The sequence below is a fragment of the Natrix helvetica genome, assembly GCF_964273705.1.
Source record: "Natrix helvetica genome assembly, chromosome: 4".
Lineage (NCBI taxonomy): Eukaryota > Metazoa > Chordata > Lepidosauria > Squamata > Natricidae > Natrix > Natrix helvetica.
In genome coordinates, this window is record NC_138550.1 from 63,531,337 (window position 1) to 63,547,330 (window position 15,994).

General features: G+C 44.8%; 1 protein-coding gene across 1 annotated transcript in view; it reads left to right on the plus strand.

The window, feature by feature from the left end:
- CFAP47 (cilia and flagella associated protein 47) overlaps positions 1–15,994 on the plus strand; it is a 390,847-nt gene that overhangs the window by 353,403 nt on the left and 21,450 nt on the right. Inside the window, exons 61-62 of the mRNA XM_081950234.1 lie at positions 475–646; positions 2,128–2,289. Coding sequence (XP_081806360.1) covers positions 475–646; positions 2,128–2,289 — 334 coding nt within the window. The remainder of the gene's footprint in view (positions 1–474; positions 647–2,127; positions 2,290–15,994) is intronic.

Genomic DNA, 15,994 nt, shown 5'->3' on the forward strand with positions numbered 1-15,994 from the left:
ACATTAGCTCTTATTATGTGTTCGTTACGGCATTGTTGGGAAACTACACAGGCATTAAACTAAGCTATAATATCCTGCAAAAGATTGTAAAATTCATATACCTCAATGTGCAGATACGCATACAAAATATTATCTCTGTCTGAAAATATGATATTTTTCCAATTCAGGAATAATTAATTAAGTTTGAAAAAAAACTTTTCCTCTTTTTGGTAAATACAATACTTTTATAAATGAGTATTGGGTTTTTCAGTTTTGACATTTTTCTACAAAAATCATGTGAAGAAATCCATAAGTGATTGTAACCAACCTCTACATTGGTTTGCAATGCAAAATTTGTTTGTGCTTAGCTATTCTTTGGGGAATTGACTTGTATTTCTTGATTAATTACTTTGGTTATTAAAATCTCTAACATTTCAAACTGTTTAAAGAGCCAAATGCATTTATATTACATAGATAATTATATTGATTTTACAGGATTCTCCACAACAGAAGACGTTATGTATGAAATTCAATTTGAATCTGAAAGAATGAATTCTCAGCTAAAATCTGCAGTAGCAATAAACTTGGTAAAGAAAGAGCAAGATCTGAAAACTGGAATTGTGACTTTGATCTTTAACATAATATTTACACCCTACAAACCAACAAGGTATAGTTATGATAATATCCACAATTTACTTGCCAGAATTGCAACATGAGTTTTCCTTTATATCCTATCATGGATAAAACTAAAGAGTTGATTCTAATGTATTAACAATTTGGAATCTGACACATGCAAAATACTACTGTCATGTAAACTCTGATTTAATAAACTCTGGAAAATCTCACATAATTCACATGTTTATGTTAAAAACCAAAAATTCTTGTTCATGCACTGAACTATCCCCTTTATTGGTAGCTGTAAGTATCCCAAGCAACATGTGTTGCAGTGTTTTGATACAAATTCTGCTCTTTACATGATGCAGGATCTATAAACTTTCACAGCATGTATCATGAGGTCAGAACATATGTCATTTTGGTACTGTCATGTTTGGAAACAGACACCTGTGTCTCTAGTCATGGAATTCACCTAAATCAAAGCTTTGTGTCCTGAATAAAGTTCTGAATATTGGACTTTATAAATTTAGGAATTTATTTAAATTTATCTGCTTTTTAATTGACAAATTTTAGCCATTTCAAGTCTTGGAATTTCCACTGGATAACATGGGTTTGCTGTGAACATTGATCTCAAAAGAATTTAAATATCCAAGAAATATATTGATCAATGATCAGAAGGAGTTACTATTTATATTTCAGGTTGCACTTGAATTTGAATAGGTGAATTCAAACCCATCTTCAGCAAGATTTGACAAAAATGACCTCAGAAAGCTTTGTTTCTCATTCTCTCTTCCACTGTATTTCCAATTGTCATCAAGCTAAATTATATCTGAAAAACACTTTCGGCAGTTCAGTCTCTGGTTGTGCAGAAGGGGAGTAGGAGGGAAAAGTTATCTTCTAACTATAGTTTCCTTAAGAGTGAAATCTCACCCTATGACTATCATTAAGTGTTGTACCTTATGATTCTTGATGAATGTATCTTGTCTTTTTATGTACACTGAGAGCATATGCACCAAATTCCTTGTGTGTACAATTACACTTGGCCAATAAAGAATTCTATTCTATTCTATTCTATTCTATTCTATTCTATGCTATGCTATGCTATTCTATTCTATTCTATTCTGATGGAATGTGGAACTTATGATAGAATGTTATATTATTTTTGGAACTTAAAATACATCTCAGTTATTGGATATTATACTGTTGTCATATTATAATTTTCTCTTCACCAGACTACTCTCTAAATGTACTGTGGTTTACGGTGAATTAGATTGCACCAATTAGTTTGGTGTTTTTTTTTCATTGAATAACGAAGCACATAAAATAATACAATATGTACCTGTCAGCTGTTCCAAAGTAAGAAAAAATATACTATCCTGCTTAAACATAATATCTATAATCCAATTTAGAAACAGCTGTGTAATGCATTATGTGTTAAAGAATATAAGCTTCCATTTCACCTTCATCATTGACTTGAATTGTGTTTCATGAAACTTTTAATGATAATTAATATTGTATGCTTATTTGTTTTAGGAATCTAGCAACTTTGGTGGTACAGCATAGCACAGGAGGCATTTGGAAATTTCCAATATTGTTTGTTGCTACAGATCCAGAAGTAGATGATGTTATTGATATTGAAGCAATTGGTTTAAATAAGGAATCTGTAGTCAGCTTTAAGCTTACAAGCCAGACAAGGTATGAATATTCAAGACAAAATGTTTCATCTATTTGTTTATTAGGATAATATGTAGACTCAAGTGACCATTTCATCATGATATAAGTAGCAGAAGCCACAAAATTTATCAATACAATGCTTCACTGAACATTTTCTTCAACTGTTCATATACAAGTCAGCATATAGGTGAAAAGAATATGGTATCAGAATAAAATTCTAAAGCAGATTAATAATTGCTGTAACTGTGAAGTTATTGAATCTCTCCAAAATCCAATCCATGATAGTTTTTAATTTTTAACTTACTATTAGATTTGGGTTTTACTTTCCTTAAGGAGGTCAGGACACAAGAGAGTGTTATCTTCAAAACAACCACCTGGAAAACCTGGTGATTGTTCAATGAGCAAATGTTCCTCTTCAATTATTATACAAGAATGGGAGGGGGATTGGGAAATTGCTATAATTCTTTCATTTCAGAGGGGAAGGAAAATGCCAAGAGCCCAGTAGGGGGTTGAACCAACAGCGAATGCTTGCCCTACTGTTCCAGATAAAATAGAACAAAATTGTATTTCTGTTATAATTGTGTTATGAGCAGTAAGTGTCAATGTTCCAACTGACGAACCCAACCAAAGCAAGCACAGTCAAGATGATCCAATCTCTTAATGCAAAACTTTATTGAGTACTCTATTGAGTCCCAACACTGAAAGTCTTTAAGAAGATGTTGGATAGCTATTTGTCTGAAACGGTATAGGTTTCCTGCCTAGGCAGGGGGTTGGACTAGAAGAACTCCAAGGTCCCTTCCAACTCTACTATTGTATTGTATTGTATTGTATTGTATTGTATTGTATTGTATTGTACTTTATTTCGGCACAGATGAGAGCAAAACCAGATTTAAACATTTTCTGCACCAACCCACATAGTCAAAGTTCAGAATCTTCTTTCCCCAATCAGACTAGATCACATTGTCCAATGCAGTCTCCTGGTATTGTTGTGAGAAAGTCTTTTGTCTCTGGTAAACTCCTGCTGAAACATCCTTGGCTTTCATGGCTGGCATCTTGATGTCTGGAACCTAAGTTCTATGCCCCCCCCCCCATAGTTTGTTGGCAAGCTGAGAAGCAATAATAGTTGCAACAGCAAAAAGCGCCTTTTGAAGCTTGATAGTAAGATTCAAAGTAAATTAGCACATCAGGTAAGGTCCACCAAAAACTTCACAATATAATAAGACTACAGGGGTCCAGTGTCAGTTACAGCAGTTTCCCCTCAAATTTGACTATTCCAGAATTCCCCACCCAGCACACATTTTAAAGCTGCTAAGTTTGAGAAAGACTGCTTGAAAGAATGTTCTGAACTTTCAAAAGGCAGTGAGAACTTCAGTATAATAAATAAGTATATGAAACAGAAAATCATGATGTTGACAATTTAATCAAATTATGATAAGGATACTGATATTTTCCTAATATCAGCTTCCTTATCATAATTCTTTTCCCCCAGATATTTTCTGGGGGAAAAGAAAGACCAAAAATACTGTCTCAGAGAAAGGGCTTTTTTCTGACTTGAAATGAAATGAATTTAGGCTCTAGAATTACTAGTATGGCTTTAGCTGCCTGTGCCTTCACATGTCTCTAAAAATTCAGTCTATGAAATACAGTATTATGCTGCCCAATTACACTGTGTAGGGCTGAATTTAAAAAGCCAGGGTATAAAGTTGCAAAATGAGTAGATTCCAGGGATTACATGGAATAATGGTTTCGGTATTTTCTAATTTTGTTTCACAAAACTGATTTGAAATCTTCACAGCAACTAATGAAATTAAAAGGCCACCTGTCTCTCCTGGAGCCTTGTTCTACGTTCATAAATGTTGCTAAAGATACTTTCTGAACTAGAGAATATATAATTTTTCCAGGCTTTTTATTTTTTACAAACATATCAACGTGTGGCACCCAAGTGTCTTAATTTTAGTACAAATAAAAAATATTTATCATATTTACTGCATTTGACAAGCTTATATCGTTCTGGTAATAGTACACATATTTTTGTTGATTTATAATCTTTCATTATTTAGTTATTCAGTATTTCAATATGTTATTTTTATGCCAATCACCATATTGTGAATGTCATTCAGTGGTGGGGCTCAGCTGGTTCAGGCAAACCAGTTGTTAAATTGTTGGCTGGCCCTGCCCATTCCTGCCCTGCCCCTTCCTGGGGCCCCACACACCTCGCTTTAGCTCCCAGCTAAGTGCAGGGAGGCCTATTAGGCCCAAAATGAGGTGCAGGGGGGTATAGTACCCCTCACTGCTTGCTTTTGCTACCAGGAGGCTGCAGGGAGGCCTACTAGGCCCAAAATGGGATGTGGGGGGGGCTTCCCTCCCCCCATGTGGCCCGTTTTTGCTCAAAGGATGCTGCAGGGTGGCCTACTAGGACCAAAATGGGGTATTGGAGGGTGCAGTGTGGCCCACCCATGGCCTGTTTTTGCTCTCAGGAGCCTGCAGAAAGGCCTGGGCTCAAAATGGGGTGCAGGGGGTGGCTCATCCCTCCTACAACACATTTTTGCTTCCGGGGGGTGCAGGAGGCCAAGTGCTGCCTGTCACATCCCCTGGCCATGGCCATCATGTCCACACACAAACACCCAGCCAGTCATTAGGGCAGGGAACCATTTATTAAATTATTTGAATCCACCACTGGTGTCATTCCTTTTACTACAAATAAAATATTATTAATAATATTTGTTATATATAGCAGGCTTATATGTTTCTAATAATAATACACATATTTATGTTAAGTTATAATCTTCCATTATTTAATCTATATATATAAAAGCAAAAACAACTCATGCCAGCTCATGAAATCTCCAGAACCGTAAAGCCTATAAACCTGAAATGTGGCAAGTATGATCCTCTTGACATCTATTTGCTCGCTTGGAAAGGGTTTTTAGAAATGACCATCATATCATTAGTATTTGTTATATTATTATTAACACACTCTGATGTTACTCCCACCCTCCCCACCTCAAAAGATTTCGGTTCAAACTGCCACTTGGGCATGGCCAGTGCGTGACTCATTTGGCCTGCTGGCTAGGAGTTTGGAGAGCACCCTGAGAAGAGGAGATAAGATAGGAGAGGTTTCTGTGGGGCAAGCCTGAGGGAGAAAAGGGGATAGGATAGGGAATGATTCTGTGGGGCAACACGTCCGGGAAAGCCCTCCAGGCTGCAAAGGCTCCTTTCCCCTCAGGCAAAAGTGATGGAACCCCAGGCAGCTACAACCAGTCGCCTGAATCATATGACAGCGAGGACGAGGGAGAAAATGGCCCAATGGTGAGTGAATCAATTCACCTTTCCTTTTTCCAATATGCCTCACAGCCCCAAAAACAGGAAACCAGGGGGATTTTAAAGCCCTAATAGACTCAGGCTGCACAAGGTGCTTGATCAACGTAACCACAGTCCTGAAACTGGGGATCAGAGCAAAAAGACTGGCCCACCCGATCTGGTTCGAACAGGTCGACGGGTCCCTAATGGGAGGATCCTATGCCACCCACCTAACTGAACCAGTGAGACTAGAACTAGCGGATCACTGGGAAGTAATTTGATTCTTAATAGCCCCCAAAATGACAGACGCAGTCATACTGGGACTTTCCTGGCTAGACAAGTGGGGACCGATCATCTGGTGGCAAGGGGGTACCCGCAGACTTAGGATATCAAGGGCCCCCAACCCCTCCCACACCAGCAAGCAGAAACAACACCCACGCTGGAAACCCCCCAAGAAAGCCCATGAGAACAACTGGCAATCACATCTGACAAAACCCCAGAGGCAGAACTGATTCCAATAGAATATTAGGACCTCGCAAAAATATTCAGCGAGGCCGAATGTGATGTTCTGCCTCCCCACCAGGAGACAGACTCTGCCATCAAAATCATCCCCGGGGCAAAACTACCCAAGCCCAAGCTGTACGCCATGACGCCCCAGAAAATGCAAGAGATGCGCAAATACATAGACAAAAACCTAGCAAGGGGGTTCATTGAGCCAGCCAAGCCAAGGGCCATGGCACCAGTCCTCTTCAAAGAAAAAAAAAGATGGAACCATGAGATTGTGTGTGGACTTTAGGGGGACAAATGGGGTGTGCGTACACAACCAATACCCGTTCCCCCTCATAAATGACATGCTGTCTCATCTGGCCAAGGGAAAAGTCTTCACCAAACTAGACCTCAGAGAAGCATACTACCGAGTACGTATCAGAGAGGGAGATGAGTGGAAAGCAGCATTCAACTGCCCCCTAGGGACCTTTCAATTCAAAGTGATGCCTTTCGGGCTGCAGGGGGGCCCCAACGATATCCATGCAGTTAATAAACAAGGTGCTGCATGAGCATCTCTACAAGGGGGTCCTTGTCTACCTAGATGACATCCTTATCTACATTGAGACCATGGATGACCACATACCTCTGGTCCGCCATGTACTGGAGAAACTTCTGGCAGCCAACCTGTATGTCAAGGTATCAAAATGTGAATTCCACCATGCATGGTTAGACTACCTGGGTTACCGAGTGTCAAATGAGGGGATAGATATGGACCCAGCGAAAGTGCAAGCCATCCTAAGCTGGCATCCCCCTCGCACCCACAGACAGCTACAAAGCTTCCTAGGGTTCGCAAACATCTACAGGCAATTCATCCCCTCCTTTGCAAAGATTGCCAAACCCCTGACAGACCTCTTGAAGACAGGGAGCCCAGGAATGAAACCTCATCCAGGACAACCCCTACCATGGGACTTAACCTGCAAAGAGGCATTCAAGACATTGAAAGAAATGTTTGCAAAGGAGCCAGTGCTGAAGCATCCTGACCCCGAGCAACCTTTCGTGATCCAGGCAGACGCCAGCAATGTGGCACTGGGAGCGGTGCTGCTCCAAAGAAACAACCAAGGAAACTTACAAGCCTGCACCTACACCTCCTACAAGCTCACAGACACAGAGAGACGATGGGCCGCATGGGAAAAGGAGGCTTTCGCAGTGAGATGGGCACTGCTAACCTGAAGACACCTGTTGGAAGGGAACCAGAAACTGTTCGAAGTCTGGATGACCACAAAAATCTGGAGGCGCTCAGGACCTCAAGTCCGAAGGACTCAATACTTCAACCGTTTTGATTTTGTCTTAAAGCACATTCCAGGCAGGAGGAACATTCTAGCTTACGCCCTCTCCCGCATGCCTCAGTACAAATGCGAATGGTAGCACGTAGTAGACGCCATCATTCCCTTTACTCAAACACCTAGGCGGCAACGCCATGACCGGCAAGACCAACCTGCAAGCGACCTAACCACAAGACTCAAAACTGAACTGCTAGCAGACCCCTGGTTCCAAAAAAACCAACACATCTTGACGAAAAGAGGTGATCTTGCATGGAAAGGGACGAAACTCTACCTCCCAGAATCCCTATGTACCCTAGTTCTCCAGAGGAGTCACGACACCAAACCGGCAGGCCACTTTGGGTTCCTAAAGACTTTACACTTAGCCCGGAGGCAATTCTGGTAGCCTGGCATAAAGAAAGATGTGGATAGTTACGTGAAAAGTTGCACCATCTGCGCCACAATGAAGAGACGAACAGGAACCCCCCCCCGGAATGCTGCAAACAGTAGCAGAGCCGACGAGGCCGTGGGAGGAGATAGCAATGAACTTTATAGTAGAGTTGCCAAAAAGTGGGGGAAACACAGTGATTTGGACTGTAATAGATCTGTTCTCCAAACAGGCACACTTCATACCCTGTAGAGGACTACCCTCAGCTCACAAGCTGGCTAAACTGTTTGTTAAGCATATCTACCGCCTGCATAGAGTACCTCGAAGAATTATTTCAGACAGAGGGGTCCAGTTCATGGCTAAGTTCTGGAGGGAGTTTCTGTGGTCCATTGGATCATCTCAGGGTCTTAGTTCAGATTTTCATCTGAGCACCAATGGGACAACAGAGAGACTGAATGCCATGATAGAGCAGTATCTGAGGTGTTACGTGAACTATCAGCAGTCAAATTTAGCAGACCTTTTATCTTTTGCTGAGGTTGCGTACAATAATGCTGTTCACAGTAGCACAGGACTCATGCCATTCAAAATAGTGAGCGGTATGGACTTCGTCCCAATGCCTGAGTATCCAAGGGATCCCCCCTCCTCAGTCAGCTTGACTGATTGGATGTCGATGCTGAAATCAACCTGGGAAAATGTCAAATAGGCACTGGCTAAAGCGGCACAAACCTATAAGAAACAGGCAGATAAACAATTCCGGGTAGGAGAGAAGGTTTACCTCTCCACAAAATATTTGAGATTAAAACTGCCTAGCAAGAAACTGGGGCCTAAGTTTATGGGACCATTCCCCATAGTAAAGATCATCAACCCAGTTACAGTGCAATTGAAACTATCTTGATTGTTGGGGAAAATACACCCAGCGTTTCATAGTAGCCTCTTAAAACCTGTGATCAGGTTCACTCTGGGACCACTACCCCGGGAGCCCCCAGGCCCTATGATCATAGGGGGCCAAATCCATTATGAAGTTCAACAAATCCTCGATTCAAGGTGGCACAGGAGACAACTCCAATACTTAATCAAGTGGAATGGCTACCCATTATCGGAGACATCTTGGGTGAAAAGTAGAAATATCCAGGCTGATCGCCTCATAGCAAAATTCCATGCAGAAAATCCAAGCAAGCCTGCGGGAGGGACACATCCCTAAGTTATACACCTGTACTCAAATTGCTTTGTTTTACACAGGTCGCTTTCAGGAAGTGAGGGGAGCCGGATGTCAACTCCTAAAGCGTTTCCATCACTACTATCAACTTGAGAAGGGGGGGGGAATGCCATGCATACTTTTGGCCAGAGTAAAAGTATCATATTTTTGTCCTGGGATGTGGATGTGCATGTCCAGAACCCTGCTATAACGTCCTGTTGGAGAATGTGATTGATGACCTCAGCCAGAGGGGAAGGGAGACAGGGGTAAAGTTCAGACGCCATTAAGTGGGATTTAGTTTCAGCTACACAGAAGTCCATGCCAAGATGTTAGTCCTAATAAATGAATGGGGTTTTTTTTTAACCTTGTCTTGGGGCTTGTAAATTAATTAGGGCAACTCTTGAAAACTTCACAATCACATAGTTTCATAACGGATCATGGGTATTCAGCAAGTTATTCAATATTTCAATGTTATCTTTATGCCAGTCACCATATTATTCAAACACGCTTAATATTACGATCCTTCAAGTGAGAGAAGGGGAGTAGGACACAAGAGGTTTCTGTGGGGCCGGCCTGAAGGAGAGAAGGGGATAGGATGGGCATTCTGTGAGGCAAGCCTGAGGGAGAGAAGGGGAATAGGATAGGGGATGTTTCTGTGGGGCAAGCCTGAGGAAGAGAAGGGGATAGGATGGGCATTCTGTGAGGCAAGCCTGAGGGAGAGAAGGGGAATAGGATAGGGGATGTTTCTGTGGGGCAAGCCTGAGGAAGAGAAGGGGATAGGATAGGGGAGGATTCCGTGGAGCAAGCCTGAAGGAGAGAAGGAGATAGGATAGAGGATGCTTTATGGGGAAAGACTGAGAGGGAGAAGGGGAATAGGATAGGGGGCATTATGTGGACGCCCAGTGTCTGTCACCTTCGGAAACCGGAAGTGATCTCTGATAGGGGAGGATTCTGTGGAGCAAACCTGAGGAAAAGAATGGGATGGGATAGGGGAAGTTTCTGTGGGGCAAGCCTGAGGAAGAGAAGGGGAATAGGATAGGGAAAGATTCTGTGGGGCAAGCCTGAGGGAGGGAAGGGGGATAGGATAGAGGAGGATTCTGTGGGGCAAGCCTGAGGAAGAGAAGGGGATAGGATGGGGATATTTCTGTGGGACAGGCCTGAGGGAGAGAACAGGGATAGAATGGGGAGGTTTCTGTGGGGTAAGCCTGAGAGAGAGAAGTGGATAGGATGGGGAGGTTTCTGTGGGGCAAGCCTGAGGGAGAGAAGAGGGATAGGATAGAGGAGATTTTGTGGGGTAGCCCGAGGGAGAGAAGGGGATAGGATAGGGGACATTCTGTGTGGCAAGCCTGAGGGAGAGAAGGGGATAGGGTACGGGAGGTTTCTGTGGGGTAAGCCTTAGGGAGATAAGGGGATAGGATTGAGGATGCTTTATGGGGAAAGACTGAGAGGGAGAAGGGGAATAGGATAGCGGGCATTATGTGTGGAAAGCCTGAGGGAGGGGAGGGGGATAGGATAGGGGGATTCTGTGGGGCAAGCCTGAGAGAGAGCACAGGTATAGGATGGGGGAGGTTTCTGTGGGGCAAGCCTGAGGAAGAGAAGAGGGATAGGATAGTGGAGGATTCCATGGGGCAAGCCTGAGGGAGAGAAGGGGATAGGATAGGGAATGATTCTGTGGAGCAAGCCTGAGGGAGAGAAGGGGAATAGGATAGGGGAGGTTTCTGTGTGGCAAGCCTGATGGAGAGAAAGGGGGAGGAGAAGCCAATTATAACTACTCCTTAATTTTCAAGCTGTAAGTTTCGATTTATCAAGCCCAATCACATAGTTTCGTAATGGATCATGGGTATTCAGCTAGTTATTCAATATTTCAATGTTTTCTTTATGCCAATCACTATATTATTCAAACATGCTTAATACTACCATCCTTCAAGTGAGAGAAGGGGGTAGGACACAAGAGGTTTCTGTGGGGCAGGCCTGAAGGAGAGAAGGGGATAGGATGGGCATTCTGTGAGGCAAGCCTGAGGGAGAGAAGGGAAATAGGATGGGAAGATTCTGTGAGGCAAACCTGAGGAAGAGAAGGAGGATAGGATAGGGGAGGATTCCATGGGGCAAGCCTGAGGGAGAGAATTGGGATAGGATACAGGAGGTTTGAAGGAGAGAAGGGAATAGGATAGGGGGCATTCTGTGTGGCAAGCCTGAGGAAGACTCTAACTTTTAATTATGCCATTATTATATTTTAAAATATTCCCTTTCTGTCCATCATCTCATGCCCTTTTTAAAGCTTCAATTGTTCATTTATTAGCTTGCCTCCTATATTCCTCTCTTGGATCTTTATTTCTATCTGCTTCCACAAATTGACCAATCATTTTAAACATTTCTCCCTTGCCCCATTCCATTGCCTAATTTTCAAAATATCTACTCTTACCCCTATCTCTCTCCCAAAAAAGTCTTCCTCCATCTCCAGTTCCTTTTTTAATTTCCTTAAAATACTCTCCCTTCAGCTTGTTTAATCAGTCATTATTTTTGTTGTTTTCTCCTTCTTGTCATCTCGTTTTATTTGTTGGTTTATCTGTTCTGTTTTTTCATCTACTCTTTCAATTGGCTCCTCCTCTTCCTGGGCGTCTTGGTCACTCCTTGTCCTTTGTATCATGTTTTCCAGCTCTTCATCTATGCTCTGCATTTTATTCTCCTTGTAGCTTCTTGTCAAAGTATCCTTAATACTCTGAGCTATCAACGCAGTTTCTTCCCAAATTCCATTCATTTCTCTTTTTTTGTAGATTTTTTTATTTTTAAACAAACATAAACAAGCAAGACATAAAACATAAAACCATCTTTCATCACATACAGTGTGTCGATTGGTTACAAGCTTTCTGTGCATCCTTTCCATAGTCATCACTTACAATTTATATGAATTCACATAATATCAAATCCAATATATTTATATACATTATTATCAATACAATACAATACAATACAATAACAGAGTTGGAAGGGACCTTGGATATCTTCTAGTCCAACCCCCTGCCTAGGCAGGAAACCCTATATTGTTTCAGACAAATGGCTATCCAACATCTTCATAAAGACTTCCAGTGTTGGGACATTCACTTCCACTGATTAATTATTCTGTCAGGAAGTTTCTCCTCACTTCTAAGTTGCTTCTCTCCTTGATTAGTTTCCACCCATTGCTTCTTGTTCTACCCTCAGGTGCCTTGGAAAATAGTTTGACTCCCTCTTCTTTGTGCAACCTCTGAGATATTGGAACATTGCTATCATGTCTCCCTTAGTCCTTCTTTCTATTAAACTAGACATACCCAGTTCCTGTTCTTCATATGTTTTAGTCTCCAGTCCCCTAATCATCTGTATTGCTCTTCTCTGCACTCTTTATAGAGTCTCCACATCTTTTCTACATCGTGGTGACTAAAACTGAATGCAGTATTCCAAGTGTGGCCTTACCAAGGCATTATAAAGTGGTATTAACACTTCACGTGGTCTTGATTCTATCCTTCTGTTGATGTAGCCTAGAACTGTGTTGGCTTTTTTGGCAGCTGCTGCACACTGCTGGCTCATATTTAAATGGTTGTCCACTAGGACTCCAAGATCCCTTTCACAGTTACTACTGTTGAGCAAGGTACCACCTATACTGTATCTGTGCATTTCGTTTTTGTTGCCTAAATGTATAACATTACTCTTTTCACCATTGAATTTTATTTTATTAGATCGTGCCCAATGTTCAAGTTTGTCAAGATCCTTCTGTAACTTTAGCCTATCTTCTGGAGTGTTGGCTATTCCTGCCAGCTTGGTGTCATCTGCAAATTTGATGAGTTCCCCATTTATTCCCTCATCAAAATAATTGATGAAGATGTTGAAGAGTACTGGGCCCAAAACAGAGCCTTGGGGTACTCCACTGCATACTTCCCTCCATGTAGATGCAGTTCCATTGAGGACTATACATTGAGTGCGGTTGGTCAGCCAGTTATGAATCCATCTGGTGGTGATGCTGTCTAACACACATTCTTCTACTTTATCTAGTAGTATGTGGAGGAGGAGCTTCCGGTAATGGCGATCGCCTCCTGAGCTCCGGGAGACGCCGCGGAGCTCCAGCGGGGCAATGGGTGCTGTTTCCGGCCCTCGTTCCATCGGAGGGCCGAGAGTCGGACTTGTAGACCACCCAGGCTGGTTTTGGAGGTATTTTGGTCCGCCAGGGTGGTCGCAGTGGTCGAGGGGAGGCCACAGAAGATCGGCGTAAGGCAGGAAGAGGCAGGAAGAGGTCGGGGAGTGCGAGAAGGGAGGAATGGCGGCGGCGCTGCAGCGTTTGGCGTCTGGGCGTGCGTGCTGGCAGATGAGACAGAGGAGGCAGAGGAGACAAGTGGAGACGACAGAGCGGCCGGTAGAGAGGCGAGACAGCCGATTTGGAAAGGCTGAAAGAAGACCTGCTTGTATTTTTACTTGTAAAATGCCGTATCATCCTCTGTCGGCCCCTGGTGACTCCTGGAGGCCGGCACTGTTGGGAAGACGCAGGAAGATCAACGCACGGAATTTAGGAACGCTGGGTGAGCACTGGGTGAACCTGGACTATTGGACCCTTCAGGTGGGAGCCAGGACAGAATGGGAGAAGATGGTGGTTATGGTGGTTGTGGGGCTTGGATCATCTGAGGCCTCTGGGAGATCTGGTCAAGAGCCCTGGACCGGGCCTATGACCATGGAGAGGCTGGAAGGCTGCCTGGAAGTATGGCTATCTGGATACCTGGGCCAAGACTGCCCCCCCACCCACCAAGGACCCTGAACCTCTGTTCCTGAGCTTATCCCCACCCAGGACCATCTAAGACTACGGAGGGTTTTTACTAACCTTATAGTCAGGGCTATCACCCATTTTTCTATCATTTTTACCATTATCGTCGCACCCGTCTAATCCCATTATTTGGACATTTGCTCCCCCCCACTCTTTACTGAAGAATCATCTAGGACAATGCCTCTCACCTCCCACATTGATTTATGGGACTAATGCCTTCAACCTTCCCCCCATACTGACTTATTCTTACCACCTACAGCACCTTAACCCCTATTGGAACTTTGATAATAACTTACTCGAGGCTAGATTTGCTCCGCCTGCGGGAGGCCCCTCTCTCGCAGGTTTGGCCCTTGGCTCTTTCAAGGGCCCGCCTCGAGGACGGGTTCGTGGACCCCGAGAGGTGCAGGAACCGGAAGCTAAGGGGATTTTTAGTAAAATGTTTTTTATCTTTTTTAGGGGGTTCCAGGGTGGGGGGGAGGGCTATTCAGACCGGGAGGAGAGCCAGTGCCGGACATATAGGTGAGTCCAGGAAGGACGGGGATGCGGTGGAGGGGGGGAATATAAAGGTCACTAAAGCAGAGGGTTGCCCTATTACAACGGTCGCGGGGAGGAGGGGATGCGAGGACAGGATAAGATCTCAAGGTCGGTTGGGAGACCGTGGCTGTTGGTTACGCCCGGTCGCTTGTACCAACCCCTGCAGTCTAGGTGGACAGGTCATACAGAGCCAGGGCCTGCGGCTGATGCTTTGTAACGCAAGGTCTGTTACCAACAAGGCCCCCCTCATTAATGAGTTGATCTCAGAGGGGGAGCTAGACCTTGCAGGGATAACGGAGACCTGGCTGGGCCACGAGGGTGGTTTACCCCTCGTGGAAATGTGCCCACCGGGTTTCCGTGCATTTCATCAGCCTCGGGCCCTGGGTAAGGGTGGAGGGGTGGCGGTGGTTATGCGGGAATGTTTAGAGCCGAGGGAGTTCACTGTTCCTCAGATACCCGGGTGTGAGTCCCTTGGTGTGAACTGGGGCCCAGGGAGGCAGTGGGGCTTGCTGATTGTATACTTGGCTCCTCGCTATGCATCAGCAGCCCTGCCCGAGCTCCTCGAGCTAATCTCAGCGACGGCAGTTGAGACTCCCAGACTTTTGGTCATGGGGGACTTTAACTTGCCGTCGATGGGAGCGGCTTCCGAGGTGGCCCGGGAGTTCATGGCTTCCATGACGGCCATGGACCTGACCCAATTAGTGCTGGGCCCCACTCACGAAGGGGGCCATACACTGGACCTCATTTTTGTATCTGAACAGTGGACGAGTGATCTGGGAATAGGGGATTTAGTTATCACGCCCCTGTCATGGTCAGACCACTCATCCCTCCGGCTGGACTTCCCTGGCGCTATCCCCCACCGCGAGGAGGCGGAACCAGACTCTATAAACTGGTACCGCCCCAGGCACCTGATGGAATCTGATAGATTCCAGACGGAGCTTGGGCCAATTCCTGTAGCCTTGTCCCGCTCCCGCTCCGAGGACCTAGTGATTGCCTGGAATAGGGCGACGACTGGGGCCTTGGACCGGGTTGCGCCTTTGCGACCTCTCCTGCGGCATCGACCCACCCGGGCTCCTTGGTTCACTGAGGAGCTTAGGGTGATGAAGCGCCACAGGAGACGTCTAGAGAGCAGGTGGAGGTCCTCACGCTCCGAATCTGACCGAACACAGGTAAGAGCCTATTTGCGGACTTACCTTGTGGCAATAAGAGCGGCCAAACGTAGACATTGTGCTGCTCTTATTGCGTCCGCGGATAACCGCCCTGCCGCCCTGTTTAGGGTGACTCGCTCCCTTCTATCGCAGAGGGTGCGGGAGACACCCTTACAGGGTAGAGCAGAGGAGTTTGGGGAATATCTTCAGGACAAAATCGATCAGATCCGGAGCGGGTGGACCTCCGTCAGTGGACCAGACGAGCCGCCAACAGCGAGTCTTGAGAGACCACTCTGGGAGGAGTTTGACTCTGTTGCCCCCGAGGATTTGGACAGGTTGCGTGGACGGCTGCGACCCACCACTTGTTTAACGGACCCGTGCCCCTCCTGGCTGGTACTGGCAGCCTGGGAGGTGACACGAGGCTGGCTCCTGGGCCTGGTGAGCGCATCATTGGGTGAGGGTTACTTACCAACCGCCTTGAAAGAGGCGGTGGTGAGACCCTTGCTCAAGAGGCCTTCACTCGACCTAATGGAGCTAGCTAACTATCGTCCAGTCTCCAACCTTCCCTTC